Source organism: Euprymna scolopes, chromosome 43 (genome assembly GCF_053919585.1).
Source record: "Euprymna scolopes isolate OS-2025 chromosome 43, ASM5391958v1, whole genome shotgun sequence".
NCBI classification, from domain to species: domain Eukaryota; kingdom Metazoa; phylum Mollusca; class Cephalopoda; order Sepiida; family Sepiolidae; genus Euprymna; species Euprymna scolopes.
The window spans coordinates 15,989,635-16,015,502 of NC_136524.1; the positions used below are offsets into that span (position 1 = coordinate 15,989,635).

At 33.1% G+C, this 25,868-nt stretch overlaps 1 protein-coding gene and 1 long non-coding RNA gene across 3 annotated transcripts in view; one reads left to right on the forward strand and one right to left on the reverse strand.

Annotated features, from left to right (window-relative positions):
* LOC145268212 (uncharacterized) overlaps positions 1 to 11,747 on the forward strand; it is a 38,363-nt gene extending 26,616 nt beyond the window's left edge. Inside the window, exon 2 of the long non-coding RNA XR_013864859.1 lies at positions 11,586 to 11,747. This is a non-coding gene — a long non-coding RNA (uncharacterized LOC145268212). The remainder of the gene's footprint in view (positions 1 to 11,585) is intronic.
* A 425-nt stretch (positions 11,748 to 12,172) lies between these two features.
* LOC145268211 (uncharacterized) overlaps positions 12,173 to 25,868 on the reverse strand; it is a 227,321-nt gene continuing 213,625 nt past the window's right edge. For both annotated transcript variants that reach the window (XM_080123510.1, XM_080123511.1), the window contains exons 18-20: positions 25,267 to 25,384; positions 13,093 to 13,183; positions 12,173 to 12,658 (exon numbers count right to left, since the gene is read on the reverse strand). In XM_080123510.1, coding sequence (XP_079979636.1) covers positions 12,593 to 12,658; positions 13,093 to 13,183; positions 25,267 to 25,384 — 275 coding nt within the window. In that variant the 3' untranslated portion in view covers positions 12,173 to 12,592. The remainder of the gene's footprint in view (positions 12,659 to 13,092; positions 13,184 to 25,266; positions 25,385 to 25,868) is intronic.

Consider the following 25,868-nt stretch of genomic DNA (forward strand, 5'->3'; position numbering starts at 1 on the left):
TTCACCAGACTTATGCTTTTTCTAATTTTTCTATCATGACTTGGATTATCTGAACAACTTTTAGAAATAGAAAATCGTGCATTAATAATAATTAAATTTCCAACAACTGAAGTGGATGTCATTGAAACTTAAACCATGGGAACGTTAACTGACATTGTATCAACTGAGCTGTTTGTGTTTTTATAAATAGAGTTTAAAACATTATCATTACAAAATAATTATAGCCTTGGTGTAATGTCATAAAAGCGATAATAAAAATTTATGTCGAAAACCTAAGCGATACAAAAAAAAAATAGTATTGGAAAGTATTTTATTAGTTCAAAACAATTTTTTTTTTTTTTAACTCAATGTTGGTGTAAAAACAATTTACTTTTATATATATAAAAAAATCTTTTATATATATAAAAATCTCTATGTCGGGTGCCCCCCTCCACCATTAAACGTTTAATGGTGGAGGGGGGCACCCGACATAGAGATTTTTTTATTTTCTCTGACAGGTTTGGAATAAAATAGAATACTGGAGAATTGGACTTATCTAAGTTGCCACTTAGTGCCATGCTCTAATACCTTACCTTATAGAGTTTATAGAAATATAACGCGCGCGCGTAGAAAAACTTTCATTCATCTAATGTCTGGTGATTCTGAAAAATAATTTCATGCATCTCATGTCATGCGTCATGCAGAAGGAAAAATATTAAAATACAAACACATGTATGGTATTATATATATATATATATGTTTATTATACAATAATATTGCAATTACAATAATAATTCCAATAATAATACTAATTCCAATAATAGTAATAGTAGTAATAATAATAATAATAATACAAAGGACAGACATTAGATAGGAAAAAGTTTTTTGGCGGCCATGACACCTTAGACTTAGACCATAGATGGATTTATTTTTTATCAGTCAGAGTCTGTCAGCAATTCCTCGCAGTACATTACCAATGTCTGCAAGGATTTTGTTTGTTTGTGCGTTATGTGTATGCGTGTGTGCAGTTCCCTGTCTCGTATTAGTGTGAACTCGTTGATGTTTTTTTTTTTTTTTTTTTTTTCGTCGTTGTTCTCTTTGTCGTCGTCACTGTCAGTTATGATCAAGTCTGTACTGTCTGTGTCTGGTGGCGCCGACGGCGAATTACTATTTGTCATCATATCTTCTAAGTCAGAGTCCATGAATGGTACTGTGTCCTCGGAGTCGTTTGGTGGCGTCGGACAGTTTATGGGATGTCCGTGTGTCAAACATACCTGGGCTGGCTGGTCTGGATCTAGGATGCACTGCTCGTTCATTTCAGGCAGTAAGTTGCGCCGCACGTCCCGTACTCGTAGTTTCTTTGAAGGATTGTGTTCGTCCTCCTCCTTCCACGTGTATCTTGATGACGGTTTTGGTTGTGCGGTCAATTTACCTGCCTTCGGGATGTAACCGTCTCGCTGGTAGTCCGTGATGTGTTTCCTCCATATTGTCAGCCACATCAGCGGGTTGAGTTCTAACGTTCCCCATCCCTTTAGGTCGTCCATCGCTGTTCGGGTTGTAAACAGGAACATCCTGTTGATCATGGCCTGTTTTTCGTTGGCCACGTGACGCCATGGTTCGTCGTTGCTGGTGGACAAGCAGGGCGTGCGTTTTAGGATTCGCTCGCTCTGATGCTTCACGTTCACGTAGGTGTCCGTTCCCTCTAGGATGCACTTGGCTTCCTCCACGTTCTGTGGTGTGAACCACATTTCCTCAGTGAATATGAGGCTCTTGTCTACGCAGCTGCCGAAGGTGAAGTTGTCACTCGCCTGGCATCTCATTCTTCCCGCATTCATCAGACCGTTTCTGATGCTGCGGAGGATGTATGATTTTCCCGAATTCGATGGTCCGGTTATATGTAGAGCATTTTTCTTTGGTCTTATTTTGTGGCAAACCTCGAACGTCCCCGTTGCGAACTCGTCGGCGTCGATCTGGTGGTACTCCAGCCATTCGTCGTAGATGTCGAGCGACTTTTGTACCGGCCAGTACTGATGCGTCATCGCCGAGAATAGCTCGTGTTTCTCCCGAATCTGTTCGTGGATCGGCGTGACCCGACTCTGTATTTGGACGTCCGTAGCTGCAGCGGCGATGATGTTCGCTAGGTTTGCCGTGTTTTTATGTATGCTGGCCCAGGTCTGTCTTGTGGACGGTTTTGCCGTCCTAGCGCAGTAAATCATCAGGTCTCCGACGTCCGTGGAATTTGCCTTCTTCATGATTTTTGTGAGAAAGTCGTATTTTTGACCTCTCAGGCTATCTGCCTTGTTGGCTAGGCGCGATTCCTCGAGTTCCGGACTTGGCTCCCTGATGGTCTTCTCCGTTAGTCTCCGTAGCACCGCTAGTTGTCGTTCCGTCGTTAGGTTCCCTGCCGATAGCACTGTTCTGATGGTCGGATCCGTCGTCAGGTACGTGCAAAGCCCGTAGGGACTGTATACCTTTGGACATGTCATGGTATACGCCTGTTCCCCTCGATCCTGCAGCGTCCTCTTCAAGCGACTGAATCCGTACTCGCTGGTCGGATGCTCGAAATGCCAACTGATGACGTGGAAATGGTCCACGTCCGAGCAGTTCTTCAGTCGGCTCGGTCCTGCTTTGTGGTAAACTACAATGTTCGGCCTTTGGTCGAGCAGGTTCGCCAGCAGTGAGTTCTCTCGGTCTGTCTCGTTGAAGGTGCAAGCTTTTCGGAAGGGCGGTATGTGAGGTTGGTCAGGCTTTAAGTCGAAGGAGTTGGTCCGTCGCCATCTGTAGACCCAAGTGTATGGAGTGAGTTTGCGTCCGGCCTGGGTGTCGGAAAGGATGTACTCGTTGAAGCGGGTCTTCTCCTCGTGTTGTGTAGCTGCCTCCATCTTCGCTGTCTGAGGAATCGTTCCCAAGCCGTCCTATTTATAATGGTTTTTCCCTTAGGTCTGCACATTTTTCTAGGATCAAATTTCGCTGACTTTGCAAGTGGGATATGTGTGGCGTAAATGTGATTTTGCTGACGCAGTTTAAATTTTGTCGTCAGCGGTTTTTAGTCCCCGCCTCCTTTAGGGCGTGTCCTCTTACTTGTTCACGAACTTGCCGTGGTTGTAGCCAATCGTCACACCCGTGTGGGTGTCCTTTGCGATGTATGTGCCGTGTCCATGTAACATCCCTTTGGGGATCTGTCCGTGTAGATGTCTGTTCGGTGCGACTATGTTGTGTAATTCGTAGTGCCAGTCGTCGTCCACACCTATTTGTGCACAGTTGTGGTCGTTGACAGGAAGTTTGCTCGGGTGCTTGTATGATTCGTACCAAATTTCTAATTCTAGCATGTATGTTAGTTCGAACGTGAAGTATAATATTCCAGGTGACCCCGATGGTCTCATTATCTCAGGTACGTTAATTAGTAGCATCTGCGGAGGGTCCTCGGACGTATACAAGGATTTGTTTATAACAGTCCTGTTTGCTACTGTGAAACTTCCCCCTGTTTGTATGTAACCCGTACGTGCTCCATGGTAAATGTCCTTGTTCTTACTGCGTTGTTTTTTCGCATCCTTAGGTGTCGTGTTGGCTTTACGTCCTTTCATGTGGTCCGTCCCATGCTGTTTTTGACCGTTAAGCGAAAATGTGTATGTGTATGTATGTCTCGCAAAAACTTTCGACATGGGCCACAAATTTTCGCCAGATAGGTATCATTTTAAAGTTCCAACCTTCGCCCAACAAATATCGAAAAATTGGCCAAAAACACTAATTCCTTCACCCTAAAATCATCAGTTTTGTACAGGGAGCTGTGCCGAAAAAATCGTTCCTTCATTTTCTAGTGTTGGGACGATTCCTAATTTTTATACGATTCCGATTCCGATTCCAGGAAAATATTGATTCACGATTCCGATACCAAGTACGATTCCGATTCCTAGGGAATTTATTGTTTTGAAATATACCAGGTAGTTTTATACTTATGGTCGGTAGTTCCCAAATATGTTCCCTAACTTTGGAAGAGATATTTTATGCCTACACCGTCGTGTTTTGGTTTAAATAATATTATTATATAGTAAACTAAACGGAAAAATTAGCAAAATTTATTTTAGAGAAAATTTATTTTACTTAATTGGAATACAGAAAAAAAAACTCAAAGAAAATAGAATTTATCCTTCAGAGAAAAAACAAATAAAATAGAATTTATATAACAGAACAAAAACAAGAAAATTAGAGAATAAATTAACACGATTCATTATTTTGGTCCTCATAATTAACAGATTTAATGAATTAAATAAAAAAAAATATAGCGGAAGAGAAAGAAAATATATACTAATTAAATATAAAAAAGATAAATATTTGATTTAATAATTTATAAATGAACGTGCATAATGAAAAAAAAAAAACAATATACCACGTGACATGGCTCCGTAGATACAAAATAACCTTTCCAAAGTTAACGACCATATATGAGAAATACCATTAATCGAAAGTTTTAGTGTTTTATACCAAAAGGTAGGTATAGCGAAAAGTTACAATTAAAGGAATTTCAAAAACGATTTTTTGTTTAGCTATTGATAGTTGTATTTGTGACGGCAGTTCTTCAGACCTCCATAATTCACAAGGAGTAGTTAACACCTATTATTTTTTCTTACTTTTTCATTGCTTTTACACGTTGTTTCTAACGTGAAGAATAAGTTTAGCCAAACTAATTTTGAAATAGGGTATATCAAAGGAACACATATAAAAATGATACCACTATAAAAAACAAATGAAATACTAGATAAAATTGAGCAAACATAATTACCAAAATTACAGAAAAAGATAAAAAAAAAATAAAAAAAAAAATGGTGAAGTTTGTTGAGTGAAATGAATTATTGAAAGAAAATTAATTGAACTAATAGAAATGTTAAATAAAAAAATGTCACATTTCAATATTTTTTTAATAATTAAATTCTCAGGGTTGTCGAAATTAAAAATTAAGTGATTTTTTTTTATTAGACTTCTTTCGAAGCTTGTTACCTTGAAAAATACATTTAAAACCCTGTTTTTTTTAAATAAATTGAAAAATAAATGCAATTAAAAAAATTTAATTGATAATTGAAACTTTAAAAACATATTAAGCATTGAAAAATTACTTATCTCACAAATTAACGTCCAATAAAGTAGATCCAGTCTTCATACAGGAATTTGGTTATAATAAATATATCTTTCCCAAACTTAAAAATTAAATCTTTTTTTTTTTTGAGAGAGAGAGAGAGTGCTTTAAAATCGCCGGGGAGTGCCGCCTAAAATTTTAAAGAAGTAAATTTTAGGAGTTTAGTGCCTTTCAAAGACGGTTATCATAATTTATTATCATCATTTAATTTCCTTCCCCCCCCCCCCACACACACACATTTCCACGTGGTTCAGTAGTTAACCAGTGCTCCTGTTGCTGTCAGTCAGCTATCTTTACCTAAGTTTTGATTTCTAGTTAAAAGAATTTTTCATGAATGGAATCAGCATTTTTAAAAATTATTTTTTTAGTTGTATATATTGTATTTACTCTTTAAAGTTAAGGAGGGTTAAAAAAAAATATGGTGACACCTAAATGGTGACGTAGGCAAAAAAAAAAAAAAAGACACTGCGATTTCGACCCTCACTAATAAAACTGCTCTGAGTGACTAGTTGGTAATTTTTTGTTCCTTTTCTTTTTTATTTTGCTCCTCCAATTTATTTGGATGCTTCATAGTTAAATGTTTTAACGTGTTGGTTGTGGTCATGTTAGATGGTGTTATTCCTCGCGATATTTTAATTTGACAGACTTTGCAAATGGCTTTCAACTCATCATCTTCAACTTCAAAAAGGCAAGATAAGTTACTTTTCTACCAAACTGGGTAATTTATTTTGTTTTTATTCAATGTAACATGTTTATTCAGCTCGAAAAACATGCAGTGTTTACCGATGTATTGGAAAATTCAAAATGGCGCCCGACACTCTCTTTAACATGGTAAGTTCGGGAAAAGGTGTTATAAATAATAAACTAGACAAAATACTATTAAAAAAACACCGAATATATGTCAAAATATGTCACGGTAACATATATTGAGCGAGTTTCTAGCAGTATTTTGTATAGTTTATTATTTATAACATCTTTTCCTGAACTTACCGTGTTAAAGAGAGTGTCGGGCGCCATTTTGAATTTTCCAATACATCGGTAAACACTATATGCTTTTCGAGCTGAATAAACATGTTACATTGAATAAAAACCCGAAAAATATATCCAGTTAGGTAGAAAAATAACTTATCTTGCCTTTGATAACATTTATTTGTTATATATTTGTTTTTTGACAAGTTTTCTGAATCTGTGTACAGTAATACAAACCCGCATTTTCTTTTGAATTTTATTTTTGGTTGACTGTGTTCAATTCACACATGGTTGATGCGGTTCAATATTGCTAAACTATAAGTCCTTAGTAAAATTCTATTTATAAATACTTTTTAAAATGAAATTATTTAATTAATCGTAAATATTATTTAGACATAAAAATTAATTGATTACAAAACCTTTTAAAAATATATATATTAATTTCTTTTTCGTTCAGCAAAAAACTGTGCAAAACACTTTTAATTTTCAATTTAAAATTCTAGAAAAAAGATATTATTCTGCTTTTAATATAATCAAATTCAGGGTTTTATCTTTCTGGAGAAAAAAAAAAAATAATGGATTTTATTTCAATGAAATTAAAAAAAAAAAATTGACTGAATTGAATTAATTACCCTTAAATTAACGAAGGGGTTATTTAATAACTTTAGGTTTGGAAGAGATAGGTATGGGGTCGATTTTTTTGAAACTTCAAAAGAAGCCGACTACTGTCAAAACTTTGCAAAATAATACAACGGGATCAATTTCATTTTAGAGATATTTCTTTCAAAAGCCTTCTTTTAAAAAAAGAAAAAAAAAAGTATATTGTTCTATTAAACCTTTTACTGTTTAAATAATTTGACTTTGCTCGTTTTCAGAAAATATAAGTTGAAAAAGCATTTTCATTCAGTATTAGAAGATTTGTCAGTAAAAAAAAACAATCGCCAAAAAGATAAGCGTTTTTTTATTTTTACTCGCAATGTAGAGTCCTGCATACTTCTTTTCAAGTTAACTCTTTTGTAGTTTTGATTACAATAGATCTGAATGAATGAACCTTGTAAGGGAGGGGCACTAAGCATTGCCCTGTTAATAATGAATTTCTTTGGTTTCTTTTTATTTCTCTCTTGCGGTTAGAAATATCAGGAAATTTTTTTCTTTTTTTCAACATCAGACTAAAAGAATCGTAATGAAGGAATCGGAAAATTAAGGTATTTTTTAACGATGCGATTCTGATTCCGATACCTCCCAAAATACACGATTCTTACGATTAACGATTCCGATTAATCGTCCCACCACTATCATTTTCTCTCATCCTGCTACTACGACAATGACGTCACGTTTGACCTAGAAAATGTTGACGTTAGTTTAAAACCACCTGCAAGTGTTTTTAAAGGTTTAATTTTATCTGTTATTAAGTGTATGTCTCTTTGGCGTAGGGGTAACGTGTCGGACATTTTTTTTTTCTGCCTTAGCCTCGATGTTTTGGGTTCGAGTCTGTCTTTCTACCTAAACTTTTTTTCCTCTTTTATACCTTTTTTTTCCTTTTTTTTTTACGTTTGTTCGCTGTTTTGCTTTGTATTGGTTTTTCCAATTTTTTTAATGTTTTCTTTAATACTATTAAAACAGGGTCACCCTCTCCTACATACACACCTCCAAACACCCAGGCAACGCCAGGTACCCCTGCTAGTTTTAATATAAACTAGAATTTTGGCCCATAATTCTAGTTTGAATAGATATTAACAATATTCTGAAAATTAAAACACATCAAATGATATGATTGTAAAGAATATGTAGTAGAATATAATTTCTCTTTTATTAAAATTTAATAAATAAAGCAAATGTCAATTCTCTTGTCATGCTTAAAATAATTTTATCTAACTTTTAAAGAATTAAATATTTCTTTTCTTCGAATATGGAGCAGGAATCTTCAACTGGATAATATTATCATTTATGATGTCATAAAGGATCTTTCCATTGTCTTCAATCACAGTAACAATCAATATTAATCTTTCCATTGTCTTCAATCACAGTAACAATCAATATTAATCTTTCCATTGTCTTCAATCACAGTAACAATCAATATTAATCTTTCCATTGTCTTCAATCACAGTAACAATCAATATTAATCTTTCCATTGTCTTCAATCACAGTAACAATCAATATTAATCTTTCCATTGTCTTCAATCACAGTAACAATCAATATTAATCTTTCCATTGTCTTCAATCACAGTAACAATCAATATTAATCTTTCCATTGTCTTCAATCACAGTAACAATCAATATTAATCTTTCCATTGTCTTCAATCACAGTAACAATCAATATTAATCTTTCCATTGTCTTCAATCACAGCAACAATTAATATTAATCTTTCCATTGTCTTCAATCACAGTAACAATCAATATGGTCATGATTAGACTGACAATTTGTACCAGTTTTAAAAACTTTGAATTTATATTAATTCGAAATGAGCTTAGTTTATAAAAATGCATAAAAAGATACTTAACTGCATATTCAGAAAGAGCATATCATTTGACACAAAAGTACCAAGTTTTATAGGAATAGTTAAAAAAAAATAAGTGGAGAAATTTCTGAAGCTTTTTAAATAATGAGGTCCATATTTTGGTTCACTTTTAAAGGAAATATACAAATTTTGGCACTTTTAAATGGTGCGTATTCTCTCCTGATGGCCCAACATTATCTATAAGACGAAATACCCCCCAAATATGACTACATAAAGTTTTAAAAGATATGCCATGAAATACCCCCCGCCCAAAAAAAAAAGAAAGTACCATGCTATAAAACTTAGACGAGGAAAGCCCTAGGAAGGCGCTTTATCTCTCTCTTGACATTAACTTTATCCGAAAAGAAAACAGCTAATAAACATCAGTATATACAAGCCTATAAGGTCAGCTGTTTCTCTCAAATACATCTTCTGTTGTTCGCTTGCTTCATAGCAAGTTTCTACTACTGTTTCTGTAGTAATTTTTATCCTCTTATAACATTTGAACAGTCGATGGTTTAAATGGTTTTAGACACAACTCCATTTGCTCAAGTTGTTAAAGTAATAATTAACTAAAAAGAAAAGGAATCAACTAGTAAATGACATTTTGTTTCTTAATCTCATTAGGAAAATAACATTTTAAAATGAAATCCATTTCTTATAACCAAATAGCCTCTTTCTTGCATTGAAAATAAAGACACTTTGAAGGTGGTTATGGCAACAACATTCTATTTATGATGCTTTATTTGATTTTGGAATGATTTGTTTTAAAATTGGTAAAATCTAAATTTTTGATATTCAACAATATCAGATCACTTTTTCCATTTCATTTTTACGTATGAACTAGCCTGGGTGCCTAACATTGACTGGGTGAGCAAAAAAAAAAAAAGTTGTAATAGGCAGGCTCGAACCCATGATGCAAAGGCGTAAAAGAAAGTGAAAGAAAACCTGACGTTTTACTGCTATGCCATGATGCGACCGGAAGTGTTAAGCATTCAAATTTAACATAGTCAATCAAAAAGATGACTTGCAGAAATGGTGTTGTCTTTAAACCTCCCACGAAGGTCGTTTTTAATGTGGGGGGAAAAGCAGCTCCCCTAAAAAATGGGACACTCTGACAGTATCCAAATAAATAGTAATTGTCTCAGTATGAAAGGTTTCCCCTACATTGACCAAGGACCAATTAAGAACAGATACTACCCGGACAAAGGCCGGGAGTTGTTGGTTGCATTCGATTGTTTTTGCTTTATTTATACGAAAAACACTCAAACCGAAGGAATTTTTAAAAACTTGATCAAAAAAAGATAGAGAGAATATCTGTTTGCAAATCTGAAATATTATGATCTAAGAAGTATAAGAAAACTTCTACCGGAATCTAACAGACGCGAGAAGCCTTTCATGAATATACAAAAACGTATGTGCCCATTTTGCCTTTTATATATTAGAAGACTAGCGGGGGTGCCTGACGTTGCCCGGGTGTTTGTCAGTGTGTGTGTAGTAGGAAAAAAAAAAGTTTCGGTAGGCAGGTAGGCTCAAACCCAAAGCCTTGAGGCAAAGGCAGAAAAGAAAGTGATAACTTGATAACTAACCGCGACGCTAAGAGGGCAGAGGAAATGAGAATGGTTGTAATTAAAAGATTAAAAAGTTAAGTGAATGAATTCACACAGGTGTGTAAATTTAATGAGGTCAAACATCACGCCAAAGGGGAATGAAATCCCGCACTTACGTTTGGCTGCAAGCCAGTTTCTGCGTATTTGTTTGTTTCCCCAAGATGTTGGGGAAAACCAGCTTCCCATAAAAAGGGGAGTATCCAAATGAATAGCAATTTTCTGATATGACGGGTTTTGCCTGCATTGATCAAAGCTCATTGCTTTCTGGACGTCTCTGGCACAAATGCCAGGTAGACGCAGTTGCTCCGGATTCAGTTTCACGTTTTTATTCGGAAAAGCCAAACAAACACGAGAGTAAGAAATAGAGCGAAAATAGCATGTAAAAGTCGCTCAAATAAAAGAACGAGACGACCTCCTTTCGTAAATCGGAGATAATATAATCTAGGGAGTATATAAAAAATTGCCAGACATACAAAAAAAGTGCACACACACATTTTCACTTTTATATTATAGACTAGCGTAGGTGCCCGGCGTTACCCGAGTGTTTGTAGGTGTGTGAAAAAAGAAAAAAAAAAGGCGGAGGTGTTAAAAAACACTAGTAGTAGTGAGTGGGGGAGAGAAATCAAAACAACAGTTAGCAGCCCATATAGAGAGAGGTGTTAAAAAAAATGGTAGTAGCAGTGGGGGGGGGACAAGATGGAGAGCGGTGTTAAAAAAGAAAAAGTGGTAGTAGGCAGGCAGGATGTGAAGGCGAAAAAGAAAGTGTAAGAAAATCTTACGCATAACTGATGCTCCACTGTTCGACCAGAAGTTTGCAACATTGAAATTAAGAAAAGTCAATCAAACCGATATGATAATACGATGACTTGCAAAAAAAACGACCCCTCCTTGTAGGAAACCGGCCAGTTGAGGGTGATGGAATTACTGTTTTTGGCCAAGTTTTCAATATTTGTTGTCCGAAGGGTCAAGGTTTAAAACGATACCGGTTTGGCCTCTGTCAAAAGTTTTTGTGAGACATACAAACACACACACACAAACATTTTGCATTTTATATATATAGATGGTAATAACATGTGCAGACAATATCATATTCAGTTAAACATCCATCTTACATGGTGATATGTGTTGGACAACTTAAAAAAAAATTGACTCCCAAAAATTATCTCTGGTCAGGTTTATTTGGAAGTCATTTCCTTATAACCGAGGCAAAATTTTTATAGACCTGATACTCCTTCTGATGCCGACAAATATAGCTTCATATTTAATATTACTTTGAATGATAAGGTATATTTGAACTGTTGCTATAAAAATTATGATTTATGTAATTTTTACAATATCTTTATCAATATCATAGTTTTTTTTTTTGCTAATTCCACTTTTTGTTTTTTCTTTTTCTAGTTCCAAGTATAATGGAGCGGTTTTATATTTAAGAACCAGACCAGATGTTGACAATATGGAGTTATATTCAATAATTATTTCGACACTTGCTGGAGAAGCTTTTGCATTAAGATCTGATTTTTTTTTGTTTGATGGCACGCATTAAAAATGTCAAAGTCTAAACTTGTCTTGAGTTTTTTTTTATAAAAAAATTTGTACAACCTCAAATTTAAAAAGTCTAAATTTGAAAATAACCAACAACTTAATGAGGATCGAATCAGTGTTGATACTTATTAAATCATATCATTATTAAGTGGAGATGCAGTTGAACAATTATCATGCTTGTATTTATTTGTATTAATTTTACAAAGCAACATAATATTGAATGAATTGTGGTGATAAAATTTGTTTTAAAAAAATAATGTAAACATTTTCACATTGAATAGTACTTTTTATTTTTTGTTAGTCTACTAAGCAAACTAGTATGCGGATAGTTGATAATAAAAATAAAGTTTTATTTACATTTTGTCTGATAGCAATTAGAAATAAAATTTATCTTCATATATTATTTTTTGATCATGAAAAATAATTTCAACACAAACATTTCCTGCTTTTTCATTTTGTTTTATTGCAAATCTTGATTCATTTGTAAAAATAAAATGCTTTTATTTAAAAAATTAGATCACAGTATAATCATTTAAAATATGAGCAAAACTTTGAACAATTTTTCATTTCTTGTTTCATGTGATTGGTCAGTAATTCTATAATCCAAATTGATTTCTTGAAAATACCAGAATAAATGTATTTTTATTGCTCAGCAAGACGATATCAAATTGAATCCAAAAATACTTTGGTTTTCCATTGATCAGTGTTTAAAAGAAATTCAACATCAGTTGGAAAACTTATGATTTTTTTGTTTGTTTGTTTAATTTGGAAAATCATCGAAAACTTTTTTAATAGATTTTTTACTTAACACTATCTCCAGAACAAATATTTGTTAAAAAAGAATTTCTTCCAAAGTTCTTTCCTTAAGGCAAAAGTTTAGGAACATTTTTAATTGGAAAATCCATCAGTATCTGACCATAAGCTTTACCCTGAAAAAGAAAAGAAAAATGTTTTATATTTTACAATCAGCACAATTCTAAGTGAATAATTAACCATGCAACCGAGTAGCTCGACGAACAAATACTAGGAATAAAATTTAACAGTAAAGAATGTAAATACAAGTCAGTTAAATGATACATTTTGATCAGTCAAAAATGATAAATGAGGAAATTCTTAGAAAAATTAGAAAAGATGTCATTTTATGTAAAAAATAGCAGCCATGTTCGATTGCTTAAATAAAAGTAACATGATCAACACTTGTCAATTAAAGGGTATAAACTATACCAGAATCTCTCTCGCTATGGAAACTACTTCATCAGCTCTTCATTGCAAAACCTGAACAAACTTTTGTAATTGTTTCACCCTTCATTGATATTTAACTTTGAATATTCTGTGATTGATTATTTAACTATTCTTATCTTACCTGTGGGTCACTTCTGAGAGATGCAATTCCACCACCACCAAGGGAATCGTGTAACACAAAATTCAACCCATGGATTCCTGGTACATTATATCTGTTAATTGCAGAGAAAGGGAATAAATGTAAAAAGATTTTAAAATCAATAGCTGAATGAAAGAGGTAGATCAGTCTCTACACTCTACCTTCCTCATTGAACCAAAGAAGAAGAAAAGTTATGGTTAAATCGTTATGTCTGAAAGAGGTGAAAGAAACTGCCATTTTTGGTAGCTACCTTTGAAGATTGTAATGCTGGGTATGGGGCAGCCAAACCAGCTGCCAACATTGCCCCGCTTTTTTATTGAAACCAATTGAGAGCTCTTTTTAGTATCCTCACTGTTCCCTTAAGTGCAATTGTCTGAATCTCTTTTGCACTTGGTTCACCAGGAATATTAGTTAGATAGGACTTCAGGTTCTTCTTCATAAGTTCTGTAGCACCTATGATAACTGGTATGATTGATATCCCCTTTAGGTTCCAGTTTCTTTTCATATCATACATGAGACCTTGGTATTTGGTCTGTTTCTCTCTTTCAGCTCTGTTAAGACCGCCATTATTAGGAACACTCACTTCAATCAAGGTTGCAACTCTCTCTGACTTATTCCATATAACTATGTCAGGTTTCTCAGCAGCATTTTCAAGGTAGGTGGCTGTAGGGATTACATGGTCGTAATGTATGGTATATAAGTCATTTCCAACTGTTCTTTCAGGTTGATGTTCCCAGGATTTGCTGCTACACTGGGTGTTTAATTTTTTACAGATGGTCCAGTGGAGGTACTTGCATACTCCATCATGTCTCGCTGTATAGTAACCGTCCCCTAGAAGAACTTTGCAACTTGATATCAGATGACCAACACTTTCCAATTCTGTATGGCAGAACCTGCATTTTTTGTCATTACTGATCCCTGCCATCTTCTTGAATGCATTGGTCATCAATCCCTGGTCTTGGGCAGTCATTATGACCCTTTCCTGATCGTGGTGGAGGGATCCTCTTTTGAGCCAGTCCAAAGAACCTTCTTTATCTATGTATTCCCGAGAAAGTTCCCCCAGAAAATACTTTGCACGCTGATGTTGTTCCCATTCTTTAAGGTTCATCTGTTGAAAGGTCTCGGTATATTTCTGCTGGCTCTTTCTTGCTATTTCTGTGGCACACTTGTTTGGTGTTCTGTCCTCATCTGAGAGACAACTCTGACCAAAATGCTTGGCCAGCTGGGTGACTGATGTTGTTCTGCTGGCCCTTGTCTCTTGATGTTCATATACTATTGAGAGGGTGTCATTCTGGGAGCTTCTCAGATACTGACCGGTGCTCACAATAGTTGCCCTATGTTGATGATTAATCTCTGAGAGTCCCAGACCTCCTTCTCCCCTGGGCAAATACAGCCTTGGTAGACACTGATTTCTGTATATTATTTTATGAAGCGTGAGTAGCTTCCGTGTCTTTACATCTAGCCGGTTGATGTATTTTTGTGGCCAGTCGATGATACCAAAGCTGTATGTTATTACTGGCATAGCAAGCTGGTTGACGACAGTAATTTTATTTTTATTGGTGAGCTGGGTTTTGCATATTTTCCTCACCTGGTGTGCATATTCTTTACTAATCTTCTCCCTCATCTTGGCATGTTGTATGTTCTCGTTTTCCTCAATGCCAAGGTACTTGTAAGGCTCATGCTCTTCTAGATCCCTGATGTCGATGTTTTCATTAAACTGCATATTTTCTGTGTGAGTCTTCTTCCCAACTCTGAGTGTACATTTGGCACATTTATCCAGGCCAAACTTCATTCCGATGTCACTGGAGAATGTGTGTACTACCTGCAGAAGGTGGTGCAGATCGGTGTCAGAGCTAGCATACAGCTTAAGATCACCGATGGATAGCAGATGGTTTATTCTCTTGCTTGGATCTCGATGGCGTCCCTGACTCAAATTGTAGGCGCTCGGATTTTTAAAAAAGGTCTTTCTTTGATTATTTTACAAAAATATTTTATAATAATTATTTAAAAAAATTGTAATTTTTTTTAAGAAGTTTGGTCTTCAACTATTGTTAAAGCCTTTTTTAATTTTTTTTTTTTTTTTTTTTTTCACTATTTTACAAAAATATTTGAAAATTATTAGTTACAAATAAGTAAAGTTTGGGCTTCAAAATTGTTATTGTCTTAAGTTTTAGCTGGGATTTTTTTTTTCGATGATTTCAGATAAACATATTTGGTAATAACTATTAAAGAAAATGTTATAATTAAATATTTTTAAGTTGTTGAGTGCAATAAATGTGATATTTACATAACAACTCTTCATGAAATAAAATATTTACAGTTTTTTTTTCAGTGAAGTCATTTAAATGTTAAATATTTAGTTTTTTTTTTCAGTGAAGTCAGAGAAAGCCAATGTGTAGTATGAAAAGCTAAACATATCGTCTTTCTCCATTATTCATTGAAGGTCAAATATTAATTGACCAATTTCAACTCCCCATCTTATTAAATGTAGGAGTTTTACTATGTTGTTAACGCATAAAGATATGATATAAAATACATTGTCAAAGGAGGTTGAATTGTTTTGTTTCAAAGTAACAAATAATTGGGAATTAACTGTAAATTATTCTTAGAGTAATTAATTCAAATCAAATTCCTAATTAAATATTTGTTCGTAACTTTCTAAAGACATTGTTTTATTTTGATTTCAATTTCCATATATTTCAAATGTTTTCATAAAATTCAGTTAAAATGGTGTGTACTTGAAATGCTAGTCTTTTTATTGGTGACAATAAATTGAAAATAATGAGGCCAAAATTGTTTAGGAAATTGAGTGGGTTGATAATCATACCATATTTTGTCTTAACATTTTTTCGGAGCTTACTCTAAACTAATCACATGAATACTGCATTCACTCTATGGGCCTAATCTTGCTTAAAATGTTTTAAAATGAATCTTATATATAAAAAAAAAATTACATGTAAGATGGGGAGGGACAAATTGCAAACAATAAAAAAAAAATAAAATGAGATAAGGGGCAGGTTAATAAAAGCTTCCCAACTCATTCTAAGTGTAACCGGCTTACTGTTTTTAAAAATCTGAAAACAAGCAGGTCAATCTCTAAGTTAGTGTGGGAGATAAAAGAAAAATAGGGATTGAGAATTGTGATCTCCAAAATAAAGTTGTTTTGTTTTAATAAAGTATTTTATATTTATATATTATCCAGTTTGTATATTTAAGTGCTGTGAATGTTCTGAACTCATTATTCAACTAGACTTGTGTGTAGGCAAAGCCTAAAATAAAAATACTGAGTCTTTTCCTTTCACTGAAGATGAAAAAAGTCATAATTCCTTGCATCAAACTTTAATAATAACATATCCAGTGGCTTCTACATTATGATTTAATCTGTAAGTTGTTAAAAAAATCCCTAAATAAATCCATATATTTTTTTAAGCATACAAAATGCACTTAAGAGTGGAGTGCATTATTACATGCATCTATTTAATTTATTCTTTCTCAGATATTTTCCTCACACTTTATTGAAAATTGTAAGACAAAGATTTATTTTTCTTCTAAAACAAAGTCAATTTATATTAATTTTTTGTTGTGTACAAAATGCTATTTGAATTTCTTTTCATAAATAATTGAAAATAGTCGATGCTTGATATGTAAAATGGTATAGGAACAAAATAGTTAACAATGCCCTCTTCTATGTTAAGAATGGGTTTCTAAATAATATTACTATTCAGAAAACCATGCTTAATATGGGAAGGGAGACCTTTTAAAAACTATTCTGTACCTTTCCCTTATCAAAGAATGTTGATATTTTTTTATCCTAATTATAAAGATTTGGTGGTTGACTTGATAAAACAAAATACACATAATAGTAATACTACTAATAACAATAATGACAAATTTGGAGATTAACATCTTAAATTAAAAGTGGGAAAAAATATTCAAATATATAAACAAATAAATGATACCAAAGACAAGATAAGTTAATCTTCTATCTAGCTTAATAAGGGTTTTGTGTCTTATTTTAGAGAGTTTATTCAGTTCAAAAAACAAGCAGAACCAAGTTGATAAGTTAAACTGATAACAATATGGTCGACAAAATGATGCCGTCTTTGAAGTGTCAGTAATGACTCAAAACTTGAAAAATAAACCTAATAGTGATAGAAATCCACTTAAATAAGTGTCACAGTGACATTTATTGGGTAAATTTCGATCAGTATTTTGTTTTATTTTTATGATTTAAGCTATTATCAAGACTTCCTAGATGAACATTTGATGCTGGTCATCTTATCGTTCTAACTTACCAACACAGCACTACTTGTGTTTCAAATTCAGGAGACACTTTAAAATATGTTAACTCATGCAAAAGGTAGGTGGTAACTTGCCTTTGGTAAGATTTGTTATATATTGTTTTTCTAACCACTATTTCATTTTATCGTATATACTGCAAAATCCCCAAAATTAACTTAGAATTTAGGGTGGGAGATCAGTTTCGTATATAAATTTAACTTCAAATGATTATCATTCCAACCAATTCAAATATTTTTTTACTATTAACCCAAAGTCCGTCTGACAAGGTTGTGAAACCATGTGTAATCACTTTAAAAAGTATCTTCCAAAATGCACAAAATTTATCTCCCAAAGAAAAAGAAAATTTGGTTAACTGCTCTAAAATGCTAGAATCTCTGAAATAACTCATTTTACATTAACTTTGTGTGAAACTGATCTCCCATTCTCAATTCTCAAAGAAATAGTTTTATATTTAATTTCTTTATAATTGTCAACTGTCAGTATTTCTTTTTCTTGACAAAACTTTATTTCATTTTTAAATATTTTTCCAGTATTTTTGTAACTACTGCATTCTTATAATATAATTAGCACTTGTTTTCCTTTGTGTTGTTTTTTTTTTTTTCAAATCAATTTGAAGTTTTTAAGGTATCTCTGCACCCCATGTTGATTCACCAAAAAAGAAAAATATGATTCTCCCATTTTTAAACATGTAACAACCTGAAAAACAGTGGTAAAAATAAAATAACAAAACATCAGTTTCATATATAAATATAACATAAAATGATCCTGCTTTCGCACACTGTTTTAACGATATGTAACCAATTTTGTTTGTTTTAAATCTCTGTCATGTTCCTGATCAAACTTTAGCATAATATATGTCATTGTTAATCATAAAACATGTCACTTTCCTACTTCTACCCTTAAGTTTCGGTGGTAAAATGAAAAATTTGCTAGTCATACTTAGAGTTAGTAGTAAAAATTTAGTTAACCTCTCTAAAAATTTAGAATAACTGGAAATAGGGGATCATTTTACATTAAACTGAATATGTGCAACTAATCATACCTTCCCACTAAATTCTAAAATAATTGTTTTTTTCAATGTGTTTATGCATAATCTAAAAAAACACAGTAGCTCATTCTTTCAGTGGACTACTTTTAAATGTAGATAAAATTGTTTTTTTTTTAAATTTGGTAAAGTTCTAAATTGTTTCCCTTTATTGTATTGTATCCAAGAACTTAATAAACTCATACTGAGATTTTCATCGATATTTTTAACTTGTGCCAAAACTGAAAAAGTACAATAAAACATTATTTCAGAGCAGTTAACAAAAGTAAAACTTGTTACAGCATTGTAAATCTAAATTAATGATGAACTTTATGAGAGGTTCATATAGAAGTTTAGTAAATAAGTATGAAAAGAAATTTGAACATTTTAAAAGATTTGATAAGGGAGTAGGCAATTTTTTAAAAATGACATTAGACTTCAACGGTCTATACTAAATTTGGGAATGGGATTCCTAACCTTATGCTATAAATGAACAATCTCCTAAAAAATACATTGTGTTTGCTTCATTTTTTATTGTCAAGAAAAAAAGTAAAAGAGTCGTTTTTGGAATCGGAAATAAAGCTATAATTTTTCTAATTCTCATACCCCCAAAAGTTCTAATTTTTCTTATTCCTGATTCTGATTAATCATCTCAACACTAGAAAAATTTAGGTAAAGGAACAGCAGTTATTTTAGAATTTAGATAAAGGGATCAGTTTCGCATACAAATTTAATATAACATGGTCTCTCACTTTTTGTCCAGATTGCATTTGAATGGCATCTAATCATTCTTGTTCTTAGATGTAAAGTATTCGTGTTGGATCAGGGGGGTGGCTACCTGAACTTAAGGTTATTAATAAAATTAAGGAACGGAGTAAGAGGCACTGTTGCCACCTGGACTTTAGGTTTGTAGTAGGGTTAATGACTTTTTTACCCCCCTCTCCTAAAAAAACCAAAAAACACATACACAGTTTATCTTACTTAGGAAAAAGAAATTGGGTTATATACTCGTAAAATGCTTTTTGGATCAGTCTGAAACGGGTTATAAATTTACATTAGATTTATATGCAAAACGAAACCCTAATTCTAAATTCTGAAATAATTTTTTTTTTCTAACACGTTATTATCTTTTTTTTAAGGAGTAGGATTTAGATTAGGATACTCATCTACAAATTTATCAACAATTCTTCAAGTATAACATTTTCAAATATTTTTTCAAGTTCTCTTGTATGCTTTAAAGTAATGTAGCAGGAGAATAGATTATTAATGTTCCTTAGCACAAGACATTTACCGCTAAAAAAACATGATTTCAATTTCACAGGGAACATGTTTACTTCATTCTTATGAAAGCAATACAAATTAATTATAAAAAAAGCATAAATATTTGGAAGCTAACACCTTCAATATAGCCCAGAATTAACATCTTCAATATAATCATTTTTTCTTTATATAGCATTAACACAGAAAATTTTCCATTTGGCTTTTTTTTGTTTCTAAAAGTGTGGCTTCAGGTTGCAATTTTGTTTTTTCTCCTGAAAAATTTGATGAACCTGGTTTTCTCCAAGACATGCCTGAACAGCAATTTAATCCTGCCAATCATCCTTGGTGTTGCACACAATCATCCTTGGTGTTGCACACAATTTGGTTGTCATTTTTTTTCAACTGTTCCCCATTGGGTTGCAATTGTTATATTCTCACATCAATTATATTGATATCTTTTGATATTTAATACTAGCATGGCTATCAGGTGTTGCCTAGAGGCATGGACAACAAAAGAGAAAAAGTAATGGGGGTTACATCTTTTTTTAAGACCGCTCTTTGTCTCTATACTTTCTCAGTTAAGAATTTCACTTCTTTGACAGAAGACAGAACATATATTACACTTTGAAATATTTGCACCAAATATAAAAAAATTACAAATTAAACAAATTAGGCCAATAAAAAATGTGGGGATAATGGATGTTGTTGATTATCCTTGGTCTCAAATACTTACACTTCGATTGAAGCCAAGAAAGTATTTTGCGTTTCATACAAAAGATGCATCTTGTTCCTGGTGATCCTCAAAAAACAAACATTGCAAAAAAAAAAAATGTGTCCAATTTCTGTCCAAGACAATATTTAAAAAGAATGTATCAATTTTATGGGCATGTCTTGTGTAGTTTTGACTTGACTGATACACACAAATAAGCAACAGAAGATATAACAGCTTTTTGTTTTCAAGAATGCTTGGACTGATTTTAGAAGTTCTTCCACCTACCCTAATCTGTCTTGGTAGCTTCCACCATTTTTATTTATAATTTCTGGTTAAATTTGTATTTTACTATTGCTATAAAGGAGTGTGACAAACTGGACTTCCTGAAGGAACTAACTCCTTGGAAAAATCATCTTCATATTTTCCTCATAAAGATAGGTTAGGGTTGCCTGCATGTGTGCACAAGGATGGCAAAGAGTTATCAAAATATTTTTGGAGTCGTCAGCAAGATTCACATAACATTGAGGTAGGTCTTGGTAATTACTGCAAATATGTTCACCCATCCTAGTTTTAATCAGAATTTCAAAAGTAGCCGGAAGTATTGCAACAAACACAATTTAGATTTTCGACCAAGGAAGGTGTTCAATGCTTAGTTTAGTTTTACGTTGATCCCTCCTAAACACACAATGTAGTTTTTTTTTTGTTTTTTTTTATTACATTTTCACCCCAAACAGGGCACATTGCTAGGGAGCTACTATCAGGGACATAAGCATCAAGGGTACTGTGTAGGAAGTTGGGCAGCAAGATGTCAGTTCACATTACACTTGAACTTCTGCATGTCAGTACAGTTCCGGAAGCAGGGACCCGGAATGGAATTCCAAAGTCTAGCTGTTCTGGGAAAGAAACTACTGGAGTAGAAGGCTCTCTTGCATCTAGGGATCTACTGTGAAGGGGTGGAATTTAGCTGCTTGTCAGGTTTATTGGGGGTGTTTACGTCGAGGGGGCACAGGTGCTTGCAGTTCGTCAGAGCATTCACCGTTAAAGTACTTATAGAACAGGCAGAGGGATGCAACATTTCGTCGATGTGACAGAGACTGAAGTTTAGCTGACAGTTCAGGACCTATCAGATTGGCGACTCTCTTTTGAACCTTGTCTAGGAGCGAGAGACTAGTGGCATATGCACCAGCCCAAATATGACAACAATACTCCATACATGGGCGAATGGTGGCTTTATAGAGGTATAGGATACTTTCAGGCGTTAATAGCTTTCTAGCATGGTAAAGAGAACACACCTTCTTCACAGCGGTCCTGGCAATGTATGCTAAAAAATAGACTCAAAACAGTTGCTATGATCAGAAGGTGCTATAAAAATAATCAAATTATTTGCAAATGTGGAGAGGAGCACTATGTATCATTGGCTTGTCTGCCCTCTATTGTCCAACCAGTGCACCTTGAATGATCTTGCAGCATACAACAATAATGCAAAGAAAAGTGTAAAAGCAGGTGAAATTTCATACTCATTTCAGTTTTAAAACTAAATGTTTATACTAATTAAAAAAAGAGGTAGGGAAATTTTATGCTGATGGTACCACTCTCTATTCTGGTATTGTTTTTTGCCTCTCTCTCTGTCTTGAATTAGTTGAAATATTCAGCTAATCCAGAAGTTGACATGGGTTCAATTATGGAATGAGGTACGAAATGGCTTGTTTTGTTTAATCCTACTGGGACTCAGCTTGTGCCTTTCAATTGTAGGCATGTCCTTTTTCTTCCTGAGATGTCTCTACTCTAAATAAGAAATTGACTCTAATACTTCTTGCTCTTTCTTTCTTATCAAATCTTTCTTGAAAATAATATATTAGATCCATTACTTTTTTTGCTGCTTGTAAAATCAGTTCTTTCTACCATTTTACACACTTCCAAACACCTGAGACTATTCTCTATCTCAACAAATCTACGATCAGATCATGTATGAAGTGCTGTTGTCATATTTGGGCTGGTGAATCTCTGTTTCATTTAAGCATTCTTGGTAAGGTTCACAAACATATCTGTAATTTGATTGGTTCTACACTTTATTTTTCTCTGCACCTTCTATCTTACAGATGTGATGTTGTTAGTCTCAATCTTTTCTATAAATACTATTATAGTTTGTGTTTTTCAGAATTGTCTAATTTATTCCCTGTTTTCTTTGTACCAGTTTGTTTGACTCATTGGTTTCCATCAATTCACTGTTTTAATTTTTCAAAAGCTTCTTTTCATGAAATGCTAGCTTGTAGAACTCTCTTCCTGTTGACTACTTTCCTTCTACCTATAACCTTGATCAACAGGCATCTTCTGTCTTTTTGATAATTATCTTTTGTTCTTGTTAGCTCCTTAAATTAAGTAACTTCATACTTTGTCTGGAGAGATTTTCATTAAAAAAATATATGATCAAATAAATTAAAAGGTCATCCCAACATCCCCATACAATAGTCATATTTCATATGACTATTGACATAATATGCAGGGGAAGCTTTGAAATTCAGATCTTACAGTAGAATCTATGGTTGAAAATCTAGGGCAAAAAATCAGCAAAGGAAGCAAAAAAGGTATGAAGGAGGGGGCAGGGGATGAAGGCAGTGGAACTCTTATTTGGTGCTGAACTTGCTGTAAAAAGTAATACTTATATCCTTACAAATGTTACTCTTTATAGCAAGTTCAAAGAGTTTGTATTTTAGTTATCGACAGAACAACCAGCAGTTGTTCAAAATCTCCCACATTGCTTTAATCGCAAATATTTTTCCTATGCCCAGTATCAAAACAATTCTTTAAAACTCTTGTTTCTACAAAGCAGATGACTATTTTAAAGTTAGTTGTGCACGACAGCATTGCATTTAAAGTTAGTTGTGTACGACAGCATTGCATTTGGTGCAATTATAATGTAGCAACAAAGGTGCGAAAATGTAAATGAACATGTTACTGACAGTAAACCTTTTGAAAAGAAATAATTGAAATCCATTGAGAAATCTTAGATGCAAATCAAAAGTTAATTAGTAGAAAATAGTATTTTGCAAAGTTTGACATTTCCCCATTCAGTGCAACAATTTAAAAGTTACTGACTTCAGATGCTGACTTCACTGTTCAGATTTTTTTAAATTGGTCTTGCAGTTTAAAAGCTCATTCCCCTCATTATTGAAAAATCTAATTCCTTAGTTTTCTATATTTATTGTTCACTGACTCTGCAATGTTGGGGCTTGAACACACTTTTATGAACTGTGGTGTTAAAAAAACAAATCTTTTAATTTTTGTTGCATAAAAATTGGACATTCCTGCAAACATTTTTTCCCACATTTAGTGCAAAGTTGCAGCAGAGTGAAATAAGTCATCTTTTGCTTAGATTATTTTGCCACAAAAAATAAGAATGGCTTCAAGAAAATTATTCATTTACCTTAAAGATATACAGACATAAAACATTCTACATCTCAATAGATTACTATTCACAAGAGATTTTTATATCTCTAATAGGAAAGATAATTAACAAAAAGAAAACAAACATATCTTTACTTAAGAAGGACATATTTTATAAGAAAAGCTCACATTTTTAAGGTAAATAACAAATTTAGGATGATGCTGACACAAACAGAAAAGTTGGATGTGCCAAGTTTGAATCTGGTTAATTCCATAGAAACACTTTCATTAAGCCAACATGTGAACTTATGCTGAAAAGAGATTAAAATACAATTTATCTAAAAAAACAAACAAAAAAAAACTATGTTTCTGACGTTTTTAGATGAGGATTAATTATATTATTTGGATTCTTCAGAATACTATTCTCATCTTGTTATTTTCACAACGTTTCGGACATGCAATCTCTGACCTTTTTCATGTGTATCTTGTAGAATTTGAGATTTTTTCTGTTAAATTAGAGAATCTGCACATAATTTCAAACAGAAAACTTTATTTAACCCAAAGGGATAGCATGCTCTTGTTTGATGGAGAAATCTTAAGTAATCTGCAATTGTATTTTGCATGTCGCCCATACTGAAGATTGAACTTTCATCCCCCAAAATAATAACTGAATTTTACCAAATACTTTCTCCACTATACCATGGGTCCTTGAAAAGAATTTAAATAAAATAAACTAATTGATTTTAGAGAAAAATAAAACAGTGTTATTTTCTCATTCATAAATTTTTTACTTATAATTTTAATACTAATATAATCTAATATAACACTAGATAGATTTCATGCAACTTTATTTCCTGATGTTCTCCCCATCTTGGATGCTTCCTTGATCTTTACATCTTGCTATAATGCATCCATTTTCTAACTTGACCTCTCTCTGACTGCCTAACGTGTATATATAAAAACTATCCTTGTATTTGTTGAACTCACTGATATCAAAAGTTCAATCTTATTGTTATTCTAAATCAAGTTTATCTATCTTCCAAAATGCCACACAAAATACCAAATGCCATTATGACTTGTTTTATTTTCTAACATTCCTCATTACTATCAAAACATTTTTCAGAATATTTCATAACATCTACATCTCTATACAATGATAATAATAATCTTGGTTAAGTGACTTGATGATGGCTAGGAGTGGTAATACATACTCCACTTGTTTCTTGATATGTACATGATCCCCTCCATGTCTCAAGAGGCATACCACAGGTTTTTGGGTCATCAACGTCGAAAAATAAACGACTTTATCAGCAAAGAAATTTTAATTGCTTAATAGATGGAGTTTTTTTTTTTTTAAATCTGCTTGGATTAAAGGAAAATATGATGAATTTTTTTCCTACTTCCAGCATTATGCACCTATTATAATATTTTGTGGAATAAAAAATATAAATAAAAAATGTATTATTTTACTTACCTTGTAACTCGTGCCTTTTCTGTATCTTCAAATGCATACATGAAGAATTCTTTAACGGCTTCAGCAGTAAGGGCTCGTTTAATATAAGGGAGATAAGAAGGATCTCTAGCGATCACACCTAAAATAGTAATAAACAATAAATAATAAAATATTTTACACAAAAAGGCACTTGTGTGTTTAGTACATGAAAATCTCAACAATTTAATAGAAGGAATCATGCCAGAATTTCTCCAATATCAGCTTCAATCATTGATACTTTATCTCCAAATGTAATTATTTCTTTCAGATTTTCTAGAATTTGTTAAAAAAAAAACACACACACACACACACAAGGTTTAGCGTGGCAGCAAATCCAGTTTCCAAAAACTGGTATTTTGAATTGTGTGCAAAAATAGTTAATTCGTTCATAGATAAGAGGTGATAAGCAATAAACCTAGTTCTCCCCTAAAGGAGGAGGTAATGCCTAAAAAGTTGGCTGAGGTGACGGGAACAGGTAAGTATTAAAATAAAATCATTCATTTTTAAATATATATTTTGGTTACTGTTGCTACATTGTACATGATGGTGTACATTTAGTGCCTTTACTTTATTATGACGTAAAT